This window comes from Seriola lalandi, unplaced genomic scaffold, assembly GCF_002814215.2.
Source record: "Seriola lalandi dorsalis isolate HSWRI2012SDOR001 ecotype SW California unplaced genomic scaffold, Sedor1 jcf7180002053930, whole genome shotgun sequence".
Lineage (NCBI taxonomy): Eukaryota > Metazoa > Chordata > Actinopteri > Carangiformes > Carangidae > Seriola > Seriola lalandi.
Window position 1 is genome coordinate 430,797 of NW_019524483.1, and position 18,072 is coordinate 448,868.

Consider the following 18,072-nt stretch of genomic DNA (forward strand, 5'->3'; position numbering starts at 1 on the left):
TCCATCTGTCTCTTGCTCTGGTGCCCTGTATGCCAGAGTGGATTCAGCATGTAACATCCACAGTCTGGCTGTTAAACAGAGCTGTGGCAGGTGGGATCGCTGGACCCAGTCAGTCTCCCCTCCTTCTCTCTCTCTCTCTCTCTCCCTCTCCCTCTCTCTCTCTCTCCCTCTCTCACTTGCTCCTCATTTCTCTGTCCACTTTTATTCATTTCTGTGTATGGACAAGTAGGGCTAATATGGGTCTTTTTATACTTCTAATGCTTCTGTGTTTCCAGTGGACAGCTGCCCCTGCTGCTGGTAAGCTCTTCATTAACATAATCGGCATCATGCAAGATTTCTCTCTTGCTTTGGTATTCGTGTGTTAGCTTGTTTGGGTGTTTCAGTGTGAGCTGTAGTAGTGGAGCAGTAGTAAAATCCAGAAATAACAATCGGATTTGAGCAGTATTTGAGGACTACAGTAGTGCTGTAGTTAAGAATTAACGACTTGTTGTTTAGAATTGTACTGGATTGGTATTAAAAGCAGAAGTGGCTGTAGATTAGAAGCGATGAAAATATATTACAGGGTTAAATGAAATAGAAAATGTTTAATCTGATGCTTTTAAAATGGTCAATGTTTATTTAATGTTATATTTGAGACATTTAGAACCATTGTGAACCGGAAGAATGAAAACTGGCTAAAAGTGGAGTTTTGAGAGTTTTTCTCTCTTATTCTTTTTCAGATGAAATTACCTGGACTTACACTGGTGAGTTCAAGTTCAAGTTTATTTGTAGAGCAAACCCCCATGTAAAAGCAATATAAAGTGTTGTAAAGTGTTTTTTTTTGTAGAAAGTAAGTAGAAAATAAGACATAAGATAGTCTATATATGTTGTATGTATGTCAGATATTATGTATATTCTGATTGAGTTCTGTGATAAAGAGGTAACAAGTAGAGATATTTGAGAAGTGGAGTGATATGATTGTCTAACGCAGGATGATTTACATCGAGAAGTCGACAAGTTTTCCTGAAAAATAACTGCAACTATCTGACTGAATGAAACTACTCATACTTTTCACTCTGACTTCACTGCACGTCATTGAAAGCTGTGTCGCTAAAACATTATAACTATCATAAAAGCTTGTGTAACTTGGGTAGGATTTGTGCCTTTTCCCCTCATATCTTCCACCCCTTGTCCCTCTGTTTTCCTCTCCTTCCCCCTCTGTCTGTATTAGTTACAGTTCAACAAGCTGGCATGAGCACAGCAGTCACACAGAGATGATGAAGGGGTGGAGGGAGACAGAGAGGAAGAAAGCAAGAAAAAGGCTTAGAGAGAGGCTGGAGGAGGGAGGCAGGTGCACAGGGATGAAGCAGGCGAGAGTGGGGAGAGGGTGGTGGACAGAGAGAGGGAGATGGGACGGGATGAAGCAAAAGCATACCAAATCATGCCCTGTATTGTTGCAGCGCACAAAAACCTATGTGTTTATTGTTCTGTGGATGCACACTGGCTGCCTTTGCCGTGGACAATGACATTGTGGGAATGAATGGGGCACACAGACTACCACTCTCTGTGTGCATTCAGGAGACCAACACCAATGTACAGTACATACAGAATGCACAGAAAACTGTAGAGGCTGTGCCTGGAGCAAACTGGTATCTATACATTGTGTGTTTAGGCATTATTATAATAGATCCAGAGGCAAGTGTACTGTACAGAACACATCATGTAATCTCAGAGTAGTAGCTTGTATGTTGAGTGATTGTTTCCTGAATTTAGATGCATTTCATTTGTTATTCATTTGTCGAGAAGTTTCCAAAGTAAAAGTGATTCACCTTCGGTCCATACAGCGCTAGAATGAGTGAGGGCGTGTGTGAGGCATGTTGTGTGACACAGCGTTGCATGATGTGGCTGTTACTGAGCTGCTAGCTGGAGCGGAAAGTCAGTTTTGTTATGCATTTTTGTTATGCACGCATTTTGTCACACGGAAGAGCAGAATTACACGATTTCAGAGATACTTCTTTCCACGAGAGATGGAGAGTTGTGTAAAGTAATCGAGGGAAAGTCAGTCTCACGTTCCATCATTGTCCTCATCATGCTCTGAGCGAGTGAGGGAATCTGCATATGTGTGTGTGTGTCTTTGTTCCTAGCTGTATTCAGGACAGCGGTAGCATGCTAGGAGAGGTAGAGCAGGCGCACCGGGTCAGAATTTTCGGCCTCCGGTTACCATGGAGACCTCCATGACGACCAATAGCAGGGCTGTGGGACTCACTTTTGAAGTTGAGTCCTGGTGTGGGGCTTTGCTGTGGAGGGCAGTGAGGGGTGGGGGGTGGGAGGGCAGGGAACAGATTAGAAGTGTGAGCTGGGGGTTGCAGGCACTGGGAGATGTGGTATGTGTTTACATCACTGATGTAGAGTCCCCTCCTCACATTGTATGTGTGTGTGAAAGGGAGAGGGGATGAGGGGAAGGACTGGGCCTACCATAATTACTCATAATTACTCTATGTATAGATGAAGTTGTTGACGACTGAGTTACAACCAAACCATGATCCATGGCTTACAAACGTGGTACAGTACTTGGGATACATTCTGTCTTACCTTTTTCTTCAACTTTTTTTTTTTTTTTACATAAAAAATGCTTGTCATTAACATTGGATACTTGTTTTTGCACACTACTGACACATTTTTTTCTGGGTAAAATGTGTCAGTGGTGTGCTGGTTTTCTAAAGCATTCTTCTCTTTGCAATTGAAATTCAGATTCTTTGACTCGCATGTCACTCTCTTTTTCATTCAGACTCCTTTTTTCTAACTTTCTTTTATCATGCAATTCAGGAGACCAGTCTCTTTTTTTCCCTCTGTGTACCGAGGCCTAAATCACTTTATCCCCTCCCACATGACTTCTTAATATTCCTCTGTCCAACTGTTAATTAAATTCTTAATTTTCAGTGTTTCAGTTGTTGTATGAGGATGAAAGGTCTGCTAATTAATGTGAAAATATGTTGTCAGATATAAGCTCACGTGCTGCTTTTTAAAAGTACTATTACATTTTTAATTTCTGAATTTCTCATCAGGAATCAGAGTTGCCATTTTAATTTTCCTGCTGAGTTTTTAGATATTGGAGAACTATATATGAAGAAATTGGTAATTAATCCTCAGTGTTATGACCACAAAAACATATTTAATTTTTTTTGTTTTTTCCTGCCATGAAAAACGCATCAATTTTTACACATCAATATTCAGTCATAAACCTTAACATCTAGGGAACAGTAATTCCATCTGTTTGCAATGTAGCTCTTAACAAGACAAATAAATATGTTAAAGAAGCAAATCATTTGATTTGGACATTTGATTCAACAATGATCATGGAACGAGTTTATTCATATAGAAAACATTTTTATTATCTCATCTGAATGTCAGGCTATTTAGTGAAAAATCTACCAATGTTATGGTAGATGTGAGTGGCTCAGTGTGTTTGGTTTGTTTTTGCTTTTTTTGTTCTAATTTTTTATGTTGGTAAAAATCACCACCAGAGAACATCAAGGAATAATTGTCCTGCATAATTAAAGACTGATCAATGGAGGCTTTTCACCAGATGACTCGGAGTCAGTGGACTGTGTGATTGGGTGACATCATTTTTCTCCTGTCCCTTCTCCTGTCAAAGGCTTGGTGGGTCAGTCTGAGTGGTCCGCGTATTTCCCTGACTGCCGTGGTACATCTCAGTCCCCAATTGACGTGGTAACCACCCTGACGAAATATGACCCCAGTTTGATCCCTCTGACCCCGCTGGGCTACAGTCAGCATGGCAACAAGCCCTTCACTCTGTACAATAATGGACACACAGGTAACTATAGCAGCAGATTTCCAGCTCCTAACATAACCCTCTCCCAGGTATCCCAGCAGCTTTACGGTTGATCTATTTATACTGCACCATCTTCAAACATATCCTAGCAGTAAACTTTTTACTGCCCATGGATAGAGAGATCAGTTAAAATAAAAAAATATATATAATCACTTTTAAGAAGTTTCTCATCAGAGAAGCCAGTTAGAAGGAAGAAGTCAACTGTTTTGTTTCATCTGTCTCTCCATCAGCTGTGATTGAGCTGCCAGAGTGGATGGGACTGGGGGGGCTGCCCTGGCTCTTTACAGCTGTACAAATGCATCTTCACTGGGGCAGCGGCGGCCCGAGCCATGGGGGCAGTGAACACACCATCAACGGACTGAGTGCAGATGCAGAGGTACCCTTAAACACAGCCAAATGTAAACAGTAAAATCCACAGACAAACTACAAGAGGAGTCACAGCCAATCTGAGTCACAGTCAGGAGTAAGTGGCAGCCGCGGTCACATGGTGTGATAACAGTGGTTGTCTGAAAACGTCAAGATTTTATACAAAAGAATGAACTGAAGTCCCCAGCTGCTTAAGGGAATTGTTTTTTTTAAATGACTCAGATGCTTAGTCAGATAAAGCTCCAATGACCCCCGTTTGAATCAGTCAAGAAGAACGGGCACTCCACAGACAGGATAGCTGGTTATAGTTAAAGGATTGAGAGATGAAGTAACACATATTTGGCTTTGGTCTAAGATTTTCTTTCTAGAGTCGACCAATATTGGAGATTTGGGGCTGATGTCGATGCCGATATTAGGGAGTAAAAAAATTCCGATATCGATATATCGACCCATGTATATATATAAACACTTGCACACTAAACACACTGCCCATATATCTGTGATATATGGGCATATATCTGTGATATATGGGCAGTGATAGGCCAATTTGAAATATTGAAAATAGGTCGGGCTCTATTTCTTTCTTTCTTTTTTCTCTGTTCTCTTCTGTCACTGTTACCCTCTTTACACCTCATACTTTCTTTATCTCTTTCCTGTTACAGTTGAGTCAGCTTGGATCCCTGTTCTGGTTTACTGTGGGATAAAGGATGGCCTTTAGAGCCAGCTTAGAGAGTGGTGCAGAGACAGAGGAGCAACACTCAAGAACATTTTGGCACAGACCCATGATGAGTTGAAAAAAAAAAAAAACCCAAAGAGAGGAATAAATAAATTGTAAAAGCATGTGATTAACCTTTTTAGGAATGGGACAAGATGGAGAAAGAGTCTTCATCAGTCTTTCCTAATCCCTCTTTATTTTTCTGCGGTCATTCTCTCGCAGCCTATCCTCTCTCAGTCTTTCCCTCTCTTTTGCTTATTTTTAACACTCATCCGTCAGGAAGACAACCCAGGATGAGTCTCTCTTTCCTTTGTTTGTCTCCTTCTCATCAGAGTGACTAAACTAGCTGTGCTCTTCCTCTCTCCAGCTTCACGTGGTTCACTACAACTCTGAACTCTACCCCAACATGTCTGCAGCAATGACACAGAAGGACGGCCTAGCTGTTTTAGGAATTCTCATCGTGGTAATAAAAAAAAATTATAAAAGAATAAGAAGAGTAATTATTTTACAATTTAGTATTTTGAAAAATGTAATAAACATCCAAGGCTGAGATTTGGTTTTCTAGACAGGTGAGGAGACGAACCTGGCATTTAACAGCATCCTCAACTACCTGAGCCGCATCAGACATGCAGGTAACACCAGGAAAAAAAATATAAAACTACATCTTTTTGTTTGGCTTACAGTGTCTTTACTGTTCATTAATGATCAAGTGATTTATAAGTTTGTTTTCTTCTACTCGTTCTACAAGATTAGTCAGTGGCATGGATAGTTTTCTCTCACTACTTTGTAATTTGCAGTTTACATTTCCATTTGTGGGTTGACTGAATTCACAGTCACAGTATATTGAAAAGATATGATGACGACTGCGTCAGAAAAAGAAGAGAACTATGTGACTGTAAAACTGTTTTGTTCCAAAGCAAAGCATAGGAAGAAACATGTTGATTCAGGTATTTAAAGATATTGATGAAACAATGATGGAGATAAAAACTGCTAAAACCAATTCTTTGTTATGTTTTGATGACATGTGGCTCCTGAATATAAGCCCTCACATGTTGTCCTTTCTCCTCCTTTCATCCACTGTCAGACCAGAAAGTGCCCATCCCAGCCTTTGACGTCCAATCCCTGCTCCCTAAGGACCTGGGACGCTACTATCGCTACAATGGCTCCCTAACGACGCCGCCCTGCTATCAGAGTGTGATCTGGACGGTGTTCCATGAGAGGGTTCAGATCTCAAAGGCACAGGTGAGTCTGGGACACAGACGCAGCGCACCTGAAGCGTACAGAAGTAGATCCAACTCAACGATCACCTTCCATTTAGGCACTGATAATATTTTCATTCACGGTGGATCTGTTTTTTTTTTTAAGCATAGATATGTTTTATTATCACAGACTGATGACGGACTAAAACTCACCTAAAGGTTTAGTATTATTTGTCTATTTCAACCTACAGTTGTTACTTATTGGCCTCAGAAATTATATTCTCATCATCAAATCACAAAACAGCAAATCATTTCCCAAGCAAATCCTAAACTGAATAATCCTATACTGTTATAAGAAGCGAAGCATCAAATAGTACATTAAAGTCTATTATGTGAATTACTGTAAACTAAAAATGTTGTTCTTCATTCCCTTGCACTGGATTTGCTGCAGTGTTTGCTGTTGATGTAATTTTTGTCTCCAAATGGTAGATTTCATTTTGCAAAACTACATTTATTTAGGATTGCATAAAATAAGTATAAGTTATATTAGAGTATAAAACACTGTGCATTTGGTTATCACTTCAGAAACAGGATAAATTTACAGGATTAAGGTAAGTATCCACCTCTTGCTCCTTATTTGTGCCTGAAAAATAAAACTGGATGCAGATTATTCATTAGTAAATTTACTGAACATATAGTTGATGTTTGCTCATTGAATCAACGTACTCAATTTCACTTTATCTATATACTGATAAATGTTGACTGGACTATTCAGTTTCAGGTCAGTCCGTTACTTGAGTTTTCGCTGCTACGTCAGTCGATGAATTTACTTCCTGTTTTAAGTCGACTGCCTCAGGATTGCAGCTGTTCTCACCATCTCGCTCCTCTTCACGTCTCCACTCAAGCTGCTGAAAATGGAAACAATACTTTACTCCAGTAAAGCTGATAATCCCGACAGGATGCTGCTGCAGGACAACTACCGTGCAACACAGCCGCTCAACCACAGGGTCGTCTTTGCTTCCTTCTCTGCAGGTCAGACAGAGCGTACATGAGGAGAAATTCATGATGTGAAAAAATGACACCCACTCGTCCATGTTGACAGCTGACACTAAAGATATGCACTTTCTGTGTTAGGAATCATGTTACTTATAAATTACATACTTAGAATCTTTTCTTTGGTTATTTTATTACTTATTTCATACTTCTTTATTATTATAATATTACCCTATTAGTTTAATTAATAATTAGTATATTCTTAGAGTTTTTCCTTTCAGATTGTGCAAATGTAGAGGTTTAAAAGGTCACAGCCAATCTGCTTTGAGCTCCAGTGTTTTGCCCCAACAACACTCTTACATTGGTGGATTGTGGTGCCAGCCTGCTGCTCATAATGCAAACCACAATAACAAGACAGAGGGTGGCCATGTAGACCAAAGCTAGCAATTAGCACAATCCACGCACAGAGTGGAAAGTGGAATGTGGCGAAAAATGTGGGAATATTAAGGATTACCGGTGACTTTGTCTGAGAGAGCCTTAGGAAGGCAGGAGTAGAGAGACTGACAGAGAAAGAAAGAGAGAGAGAGAGAGAGAGAGAGAGAGAGAGAGAGAGAGAGAGAGAAGGAGAGAGAGAGAGAGAGAGGGTGGCAGGGCAGTGTTTGTTTGCGAGCTGATTAGAGAAAAGGATTTTCGAAAACTAAACACTGACTCCATTGTTATCTCGTAAGTCTAACTGAGAAAAGGGGAGAGGAAAAAGAGACAGAGAAGTGAACGGGGGAGACAGAGTGTTGGACAAAGACAAAGGAGAAAGAATTTGTGTAAAGTGCTCATTGTAGTGAGTGACTGAACTGGAAGGCCTGTGATATCAGCACTGCTGTCAAAGGCAGCAAGACTGACTAGACACAACATTTCCAAACAGCTGAACAGCAAATTCTGTTGAGATAAACCCACAAATCATTGTGTTATGAACTGTGTGACAGAAAAAAACAAACTACTGTGATTTTTTAATGATTTATTCTTTTATATGTTGTAGAAGCATGGAAGGAGCTATCTTCTGGTAAGACCACACAGGATTTTCCTTCATGTTTTTTGCTAAAAATCGAAGTAATTATTTGACTTATGTCAGTGATAATCGTGTCACGTCTTTACATTTATTTACCTATTCTTCTTTATTGTCATGTTTTGAGGAGTTTTCTTTCATCCCTCATGCTTCTTTGTGTTTTCTTCTGCAGGTGAAGTCACAGCCATAGTGATAGGAGTGATGTGTGGCTGTGTAGGTCTGGCAGTAATTATTCGCTTCATCGTGAAGACAATACGGTAAGAAATTCGGAGGCATTGCGCGGTTGTGATCTGTTTGCTATTCTGTTTCTACTCTACCCGTGGCTGCAGCAGACACTGGCCACCAGTCTGCTGTTGTTCTGGTTTAACTGGGCAATGTGCTGACACTATGGGAGACGTCACTGTGGAAAAATCCAGTCTCTTCTCATCCTCTATCTCCTATCTCCTGGCAGATTTTTTAGACTCCTCCACCGTGAAACAGTCGTGGTAAACAGGTGGCATACTTGAGCTCAGTACTGACAAAGATGCTCAACTAGCACTAACTGTGCTGTTTGTGACTTCTTTTTGTGCTTATCAGATATCCTTAAGCGCAGATCCTGGATCAAAGCTGTGATAAACAAATATTGTTTAGAGGCAAACTGGGAAAACTGTGATATTTACATAGTTTATGGGCATTTTTTAATCCATGATGAAATACTGTTGTATCTTACAATGAATTATACCAAGAAGCCTGAATGTCTGCAGTCATCTGTGTAGCTCTGCAGGGCTGATACAAACTGATATATTGTATAGCTGGTATTGGTGCATATATCAGCTAATAAGTAATGAGAAATTGCAGCATATACTGATATTATTTTTTTGATGTAATTTATAAACAGTTTCATCATATTTGTTTTATCAACAACTAAATTTCTTCCTGTGGTCATCCACAAGTGGAGGCTGCTGTATAAACTGATAATGAATGAAAATATACACATAGGAGAAGTTACAATCATTTTTTACAGTAATAAACACTTAAAATGTACTTACATCTGCTTTCAACCGCATGACAGTTTCTTATAAACCATTTATTATTTTACATTAGTTAGCATTATGACCTTATGAAGATAGGTAGGTACTGCAAGGCAATACAACCTCACTTTGTTCCATACACTTTGATCAGTGCTTTATTAATTCAATAAGGAACGTGTTCGATCAGGGAACTTCTTCAGGCATCGACAAGAAACACCTATTCACAACAGTATATATAATAACTTGATGAATAATGATGCTAAATGCCAGGAGCTTTTTACAAAAAATTGCCAAAATGACATTATTGGTGTGGGCCTTGAAACAGTGTTTGTTGGTCTCTCATGGAAATGTAAAAGCATAATCCTCATGTAAGGTTTCAACATAAAAGTTTAAAGCAGCCCTAGGATCAGCGCTAAGGATAATCTGATCTTCTGACCTCTGCTGCAATAACATGGCTGTTTCCCAATTCTCTCTTATTACTTTCTCCCATAATTACCACTGATTAATGAAAGTATGTGGTGGGTTTCCCCTGTGTCTGACCAGTAAGTGATTTAACCTTTCAACTGTTTTGACCAAGGGTTCCCAAAGTTCCCATATATGTATTTATATCAATTCACGTTATGAATCTTGACTCAAAAATATGATTTTCATTATTGGCTTTATTGTTGTATAGAATATGATGGGTGGAATGAAACCTCTCATCACAACCTTTCTGTAATCTTCTCACACTGTTCAATCTTCATGTGATTACAGTGAAATTATGACCTCCTTTGTTTTTCCTGGTGTCCCCCGGACACCTTGTCAAGGAGCCTTCAGGGGCCCCCCTTTACCTCACTTTGGGAACCTCTGGCTTTCATATTGTAAATCAATCATGTGCAATTATTTTGAAATGTCAACTCTGATCCTTCTATCTAATGAGAGCGGAGGAGGGAGAGAAAATGAGATTTTGAAATATTTGCACACCATCACATTGAAATGTTAAATTTAAGATCTTCTCTCTGTTTCTGGTCATGTGATTCTGTCTTTTGATCTTGTGACAGCTCTACCTCTAGCTGGGACGTCCTGCCCAGTAACCGGCCTGCTCCCATGCCAAGGTCACCGTTCAAAATTATGACCTTTGACCTCAAAATATTAACTTCTACTTCTCAGAGTTAGATTCCTGAACATATGTCTTTGTTTTAACCACTCATTTACAGTGTCTTATAATATTAGGTTAGATCCTAACACCTCTGTTAGAGTATTAGTGTCTAAAGAAATTCCGCGGACTGTGAGGAAACCTGCTTTTACATTAGAGACTTACAGTGTTGCATCTATCTATCTATCTATCTATCTATCTGTCTATCTATCTATCTATCCATCCATCCGACATACTGTCCTTTTGTCCTCAGTTTTTAAGGCTGATGCTTTAGGAGTTTTGTCAGTAGTCCATTGCCGCCGTGCATCCACAGTATAACCCCCACTGTCCACTGGATGTGAATGTGATGTGTTTTATCATCATAGTAGCTGCCGCGATGGTCTGGCGAGATCAGAGAGTCTCGCCTGTTGCCCTGTTCCCCATCCCACCACTGTCTTTATTTGCTGGGTCTGTTTCTTGTCAGATCAGCTGCTTCTCTAAAGCCAGAAATTTTACTTGTGATGAGTGACACAGACAGCACAAAAAGACAGAGATATTTTAAGGGCTTCTAATATACACTATTCAGGAAGTACTGATACCAGATGGCATGGGATGGTACAGTTATTAAACTACGCAAAGCACATGCAGATATAACATATCAGTTACTACATCTAAACTAGCTGCAAACATATCCTTATGCTTGTAGAACATAAAAACACAGACAAAACAACTCAAAACCGTATTGGAAATGTGGCTGCTGAAGAAAAGACACTATAGTTTTGAAAAGTCGCTCTGCAATGGAGATGTGGCAATCCAGTGGGCATCCTGGTTAACATGTGTCCCTCTCCTAATTTATTCTAATGTGACACATTGTACTAATTTATCCACTTAATGCCATATCACCACTAATTAATTTACAATGTCATCATGTGTTACTTCTCTATTAAACATGCATATCTTATTCTCAGTGTTCTAAAACACTTTTTTTTAATTTGTCTTATTGCAGACCATGTCATTTTATAGTGAACTGGAACCTTAAACTCAGAACTATGTTCTTGACAAAGAGGGACCTCTGCTGGACAATATAACAAACTACACCAACCACTAAGAAATCTATTGTTCAGCCAGTTTTGCAGCATATGGGTTGACTCAGTAGGAATGACTCTTCTATTTGGTGTTTCAGGATGAAGGAGCCAGAGAAAGCAAAGGAGAAAAAACAAGACATGGCTCTGAACTCGACCTCTGAAGCAGAAAAGAAAGAAGAGCCCTCATCGCCTCTTCAGACCGAGCCCTAGCTGACAGCATGGACCACTTCAGGCCTTGTTCAGACACTCAAACGCTCTCTTCTTCCCTCCAGTCATGATGTTATCAATGATCCATGTCTCCTCAGGGGACAGTTAGCAAACATGTTCTCACAACATGTCATAAAAAGCAGCAGGAAAAAACATTTTATAAACAGTGAGGGAAGGATGTAAACTGGACACAGGACAAATCACCTGCTGCCCTGATCTGATTTTTCCACCCAAATTCAGAAAAGTTGGCAGTCTTGGTATCAGACATTTCTTCAGTTTGCACTTGAAGCACATGGTGTAAATATGTCAGTTTGCTGGCTCTGAGTTGTATGTTTGCTCTTGCAATGCCTGGGTTGCATGATTGGTTCATGTAAATACTTTGTAAAATATATATTTTGTTGTTTTTTTCACATTTGGCTGTTATTTCATCTTGTTCATCCTGCCTTGAAACACAAACACACTGTACTGTATGAAATGTTATAGACTCGTTTATTGTTTAAGTAATAATCAATATAATGTTGACATTAAAACACACAAGAGTTAAAGCAGAGTAAACTAAAATTGTATGATTAAAGTCTAAAGTGATTTGAAGCACGTTTGATTTGTATATAGTGATGCTGTCCGAACATATTGGCTCTGAATTTAAATCAGCAGATTATGTTGTAAATGGATGAGTTATATTTATGTACATGTGTTCATTCTCTTGGAAGAATGATTTTCGGTGCCATATCATTGTCTGAATGATGTTTTTGCTGTATATAAATTGTCAGTATGGGCACCACATTAAAACACCTGAATGTCCAACTCAGCTGTTTTTTTCATTGTCTGTGACTAACATTATCTGGATCAGATTACAGCTTTTTTTTCATTAAGATACAAAGTAGCCTGAATTTTACAACTCTGTGTGTTTGTAGTAGTTGTACTGCAGCACATACAAGGAGCAGTGACTCAGACGTAGCTCCTGTTGAAGAAAATTGTGAGTTCGGATCTTTGCAGGTTGCAGGGGAAAACTGAAGGGTAAAAAAAAAAAAAACACTCCATAACTGTTTTGTGTGAAATCCTGACCAGTAAAAGAAAAGACTGAATGACTGAGGGAAAGAAATGGGAAGCACAAAGAGAAGAGAAATGTGAGCTAAGAGTGTATGTGTAGTGTATTAATCACACTTTATTTTATCTATCTAACTTATTTCACAATTGAAACTGTTGTGAATAAAGCCATTACATCACCTCGGTAAGCTGCAAAGGAATTGCCCTTCTTGAGATAAATAAAGTCTGAATTACATCACACTTTCATTTAGGGTTTGACAAATACTAAATTAGGCCATGTCATTATTGAATGTTGAAGGAAAACAAAAGTAGGCCAAGCACCTGTAGGTTTATCTGATTACACATTTATACATCTATTTCCCAGATTTATTTATTTATCATACATTCTATGTATTCACGTCCGGGAATGTGCAAAATTTTAGGGTTACTTTTCTAGACTCTCACTATGAATGCTTTGGTCAGAATTTGACTATTTAATCTCGTTCTGCATATGTATTTGTGATCGTGTGATCGGAAGGTGTGGTTTCGTAATGAGAGCTGCTCATCACTGCGCTGTGGTTTGCTCTCTGCTACCTGCTGAGCTAATGTGGAAAACTCTTGAATCGTGATTAATATGAGAGTTCAGGCGGTCAGCACACCTGTACCATCTGGTGAGTAACATATCTGTACAGAGAAGTGAGCCAAACACAGAGGTCTGAAACAAGACAATGAGGAAGTTGTAGTTATATTTTACTTCTGAAAGCAGGTTTATTTTTACACAGAAGCCTATACTCATTACCTTTGTCTGCTTAAAGTGATGATTTTATTGTGATTTAATCTGACATTAAACTAATTTTACATTTTCCGTTATTTTATATCAACTTAGTTTTCTGGTTAAAGGGTTGTTCTGTCCAAATTAACCAAATACAGAATATTACCTTTCCTGCCTCTTTCAGTGTCTTGCGATGCAGTTAGTTTGGTTTTATTTTTCCTGGTTCTGAAATATTCATCGCCACCTAAACATCTGTATTCTGAAATATGTATCATTGCTTGTAAATATCATTCAAACCAAGACTTTCTTAAAGTTTCAGTAGACCATCACTTTAGTAGAATACACTGGGAATGGAAGAAATGTTTTCCTATTTTCAGTGAGATTAAACTGAATAAAATGATCATACCAATATTCTATATGTTTTTACACATGAAGAGTGTGTGCATGTTAAACTGAGAGTTACACATTTTAACACTTACATTAGATGTGAAGCAGTTCAGTTTATTAAATCAATATATACAAATAGGAATATGTAGAGGAATGACTGTAGAACTAATGTGAAATTCTCTAAATCTTCATCACTCTAATTAGGCCCCCTTCTCTAACCAAACAAGATTGTATTTGTATTAATGACACCATAGAACTAATAATTATTGTAGCCTACATTAAGTAGGTGCACTGGGGGGGGGGGGGGGGTCCAGCCTGTGGATATAATAATACATAGACAGTGACAGCATCAAATTAAAAGACAAATATACTACTGGTACTTCATTTAGTCAGAATCTACTAGAAGTCTTTTTCATTCACATCTAGGTTTTCACATATTTCTGTTCATTAATACCCACATGAACATGAAACCTTGAAGTAGTCTTCCAATAAATGTGGTTGTGATAGTACAGATTAGTAAAAAGTAATTTTCCAAGCCCTGATGATCCACACACAGTCAAACGTATACTAAAAGCTATATTAAATATATAAGATGTCATTTGAGAAACACATACAAACTGCTTTGCATAAGGTAGCACACAGACTAGCTAGCTTCTAAACATAGCTGACTGGATCTTTAATATGTATTTATAGCAGTAACTGGATCACCTCTCTCCATGACTGCTGCTCTAAAGCACAGCCATGTGGACAGAGTTATGTAATGCTGGTGTGCACATGAAGATTAGTCCACGCCCACACACTTCTGAAAGGAAGTGAAATGCGGAACCACTACTGAAGGACAGAAGAAAGATCTTACAACTGGAGTTTTTAGATCACTTGGAGCTCACAGAAGTCTAAATAAGGTAGGGAAGTTTTCTCCTCAAACAGCTGTTCTACATCATCTCCTGCCTTCATGTTTAACAAACCTGCAAAGACAAACAGCTGTGGCTTTGTCAAACTTGGCTCTTGTACACACACTGTTGACTTTATTACATCATGTAACTCAGTTTTGCAAAACATGGAAACAGAAACAATAAGACGTAACTAAGTTCTTTGCCATGATTGAAGTAAAAGGCTGTATTAAATGTAGTTTTTGTTCCACTCTAGATCCTTGGGTAATGGCTGCTCTCAGGGTTTTCCTCACTCTTGCCATCTGTCTCCAGATGGGGCATCAGACGTTTGCTAGAAACGACGCTCCCTGCCAGCGCGGCACATGGAACAACGGCTACAACACATTTGTGAAACGCCACATTCGCTCTGGAACTCCTACTTCTCTCGACCAGAACCAATGGGAAGATTACATCAAGAAAAACGGGGGTTGCGAGAGACCCACACAGTCTTTTCTTCAGCCGAAAGACCTGGAGAGGGTGAAGGCTGTGTGCACGAACTCAGGGGGAAAGAGGTACAAGGAGAACCTGTGCATCAGCGATCAGCCTTTCAAGTTTGTCACAGTGAGGAGTGTACTGGGAACCTGTGGAATCAAGAGCGTTCGAGAGGAAACTAAACATCTGATCCTGGCCTGTGAAGTGCTGGAAAATCAGTGCCTGCCTATCCATTTCGAGGGAAACCCTGACAATGTAACACCTAACAACAACGCCAAAGGCTGCCAGGACCCACACACTAAAGACCATGCTACCAGCTTTAAAATGACGTGGCTCCAGATGTTGTTTGTTTTATTTACGGCTATTAACTTTTTTTAATATGAGGAACTAGATATGACAATTAAGTTTTTATCAGGGGACTTTTTGTTCATTAGAATCTTCTCCCGAACACATTTGAGCAAAACCTTTTAAAGTTCTGAAATTGAATTTACAGTGTTTTTTTAAATTTTATAAAATATAAAATGGTATTAAATCACAATCACATCACCACTATATGAACCACATTTTTTAGAGTGAATTCATTTTTATAATCACTATTATATGCTTGTGCCTATGTATCTGTAAGTTTGCTTTTAATCATTGTGCTAAATAATAAAATAAAATACATAACAGAAAAACAAGGTGCGACTCTATGAGGACATCAGGACAAAAGTCTCAATCTTCCAACTATAATCAATGTAAGACTAAATAAGTGGTTTCCATGACGCTGAAAGTCATGTGAATGGGATGTTCAAATACAAAACCTAAACCACTTCTTTATTCACCACAATAAAATCATAAATAGTGTCATGAGGGACTGAGTCACATAAACAAACAGTGAGTCATTCATCCAAACAGAGGAACACCTTGAAACGCTTTATCTTATTTCAACACATGTAACATAACACTGTAACATTATGTTACAGAAACCATAAAAGCTGCAGAAAAGAGATACAAGACCCAACTGTACTATACAAGCTGCTCTGAAAAGATTTTCTGGCTCCAAACCAAAACCAATATCACCAAAAAAGTATTTGCTTAGATCCATATCTAGAACACTCAGTGTTTTTCAAAGACAGCAACCAGTTCTGCAATTTTCTATTATTTGAGATTCTCTGCATGTAAACCATGTTTTTAGATTGTGGATGTAGGCTAAGTTTGGTCATGTAGGTTTGTTTTGAAACTCTGTTTTTTTAATATATGTATCAGCTGTGCATCCACCACAGATTCCTGTACCGTGTGTCTTTCCACATTATAGGCATCCATTGACTAATTCTTCATTCCTTAAATCTGGCCTCCAGTACTCTACTGCATTCATCCTTATAATACTGTCCAACAACCAATGGACACTTAAAATAAAAAAATTAAAAAAACTTTTAAAATCGACACAGGAGAACCAGATATGACGCCTTTTTTCAAGTGACATCACTTGAGACTAATTACACTTGGTGGTACTCCCCCGATGTGTAAAAATCAGTGGTTCAATTCTTTAACATTTAACCTCTTACAGTGCTGTATGTAACCACTAGGTGGCCCCAGGTTAGAAAGTTGCTAGTTAGGTTGTGGTAAGATGATTAAACATATTTATTTAGTAAGATGCACCATGTAAGCACAGTATGTACTGAAATAATATAAGCCTTAAAACTTCTTACAGCCTCAAGATTAGGTCAAATTTCAGGTAATGCTTTAAGGCTTTTATCAATTCAGTTAATAATGTCCTTAAATGATGTGTGTAGTACTAACAAACACATTTTCATTGGTTTCTAATCCAGCCTTGATCTTTAACCTTCTTCATCGTAGAAACTTTGCAGGAACCTTGACCTAACTTCATTTCTAAAACTAAGTCCTGAACTCCTAAAAAGCCCTGGAGCGCCTGGAGGCCTATGTGGATTACAGCACTCTGAAAAGTTGTCATCGCTCAGCATATTTCACAGTAAAATTGGTTCTCACGGAGACAGATACACACAAACACAAACACAAACACACACAGTTTTCCAACAGTTTTCTGGACAAACTTGCATGTCTTCTGACTGCACCTGTCCCTGCAGGGATTTGAGTGGGTCTGTGTGTGCAGACACGCAAGTGCACAAAACAGAAATAAACATTAACAACAATAGTTTGATCAGTTACAGTAGGTCAGCATAGCTACACATGCCCAAACATCTCCCACATGTAACGCCAGAAAGTTCCAGGTCTGAGTCAGGAGACATAACATCACCTATTTGGCTCCACTAGATGGAGGGAGAGTTACTTATTACCCACCACAGGAGTCCCAGGACTCAAGATCTTTAATGAGACCTGTCCATTTGTCCAACAACTGTTTTGTATTTTGTACTTGATCTGCAAACATTGCATTATTTAGATATGATTAATTCTGAAAATATTCCCACAGAACATCTGGAGAGATGCTAAAATCCTGATGAACTGCTGTCTCAAAATGCTTTTTATGAGGCATTAAAAAATGCCTGATTTTGCTTGAAAAGCAGATTATATTATATAAGTGGAAATAACTCAAAACAATATGAAATTTCTGCAAAAAAGTTATTTTCACAGCAGAAGATAAGAGATTAAACTTAAGTATCTAAAACCAACAAGAAGCTCTAATTTTTGCTTCAGGAGTTTAGCGCAGGGTTGCACCATAATACTGTTATAATGGTAAAAGAAGCCACATATTTAAAATTTGACGCAAATGATGCTTGTTAAATTGCTCCTGATGCATAGTGAAGCTCCAGGCATTGACTGCATATGTGTCTGAGCTGGTAGTAGCCACTAGTAGTACAGATGACTCCTGAAAACTTCCACAACTTTCCCTCATTTTACATCCTTTCCTTTTCTCTGTAGTTAGCTTCTGTAATTTTCCGCCTTGAGATTCTGTTGCAGAGACAGGGAAATACAGTTTTTTTTTT

The 18,072-nt window shown here is 38.7% G+C and overlaps 2 protein-coding genes across 4 annotated transcripts; both read left to right on the plus strand.

The window, feature by feature from the left end:
* Positions 1–37: 37 nt before the first annotated feature.
* Positions 38–12,389, plus strand: ca14 (carbonic anhydrase 14). 3 transcript variants are annotated; one of them, XM_023402414.2, is made up of 13 exons: positions 38–297; positions 720–743; positions 3,635–3,814; positions 4,063–4,208; positions 5,281–5,376; positions 5,479–5,545; positions 5,998–6,155; positions 7,018–7,144; positions 8,139–8,162; positions 8,338–8,422; positions 8,617–8,658; positions 10,216–10,269; positions 11,473–12,389. In XM_023402414.2, exons 1-13 carry the CDS (start codon positions 237–239, stop codon positions 11,582–11,584), a joined length of 1,176 nt encoding a protein of 391 aa, XP_023258182.1. In that variant the 5' UTR covers positions 38–236; the 3' UTR covers positions 11,585–12,389. The 3 variants fall into 3 exon arrangements, with proteins under 3 accessions (XP_023258182.1, XP_023258183.1, XP_023258184.1); XM_023402415.2 differs by lacking the exon at positions 8,617–8,658 and having other exon boundaries at positions 39–297; XM_023402416.2 differs by lacking the exons at positions 8,617–8,658; positions 10,216–10,269 and having other exon boundaries at positions 39–297.
* A 2,152-nt stretch (positions 12,390–14,541) lies between these two features.
* On the plus strand, positions 14,542–15,807 carry LOC147819352 (angiogenin-like). Its single transcript, XM_087172961.1, has 2 exons — positions 14,542–14,668; positions 14,913–15,807. The coding sequence occupies exon 2, from the start codon at positions 14,924–14,926 to the stop codon at positions 15,503–15,505; it is 582 nt and encodes a 193-aa protein (XP_087029087.1). The 5' UTR covers positions 14,542–14,668; positions 14,913–14,923; the 3' UTR covers positions 15,506–15,807.
* The last annotated feature ends 2,265 nt before the right edge of the window (positions 15,808–18,072 follow it).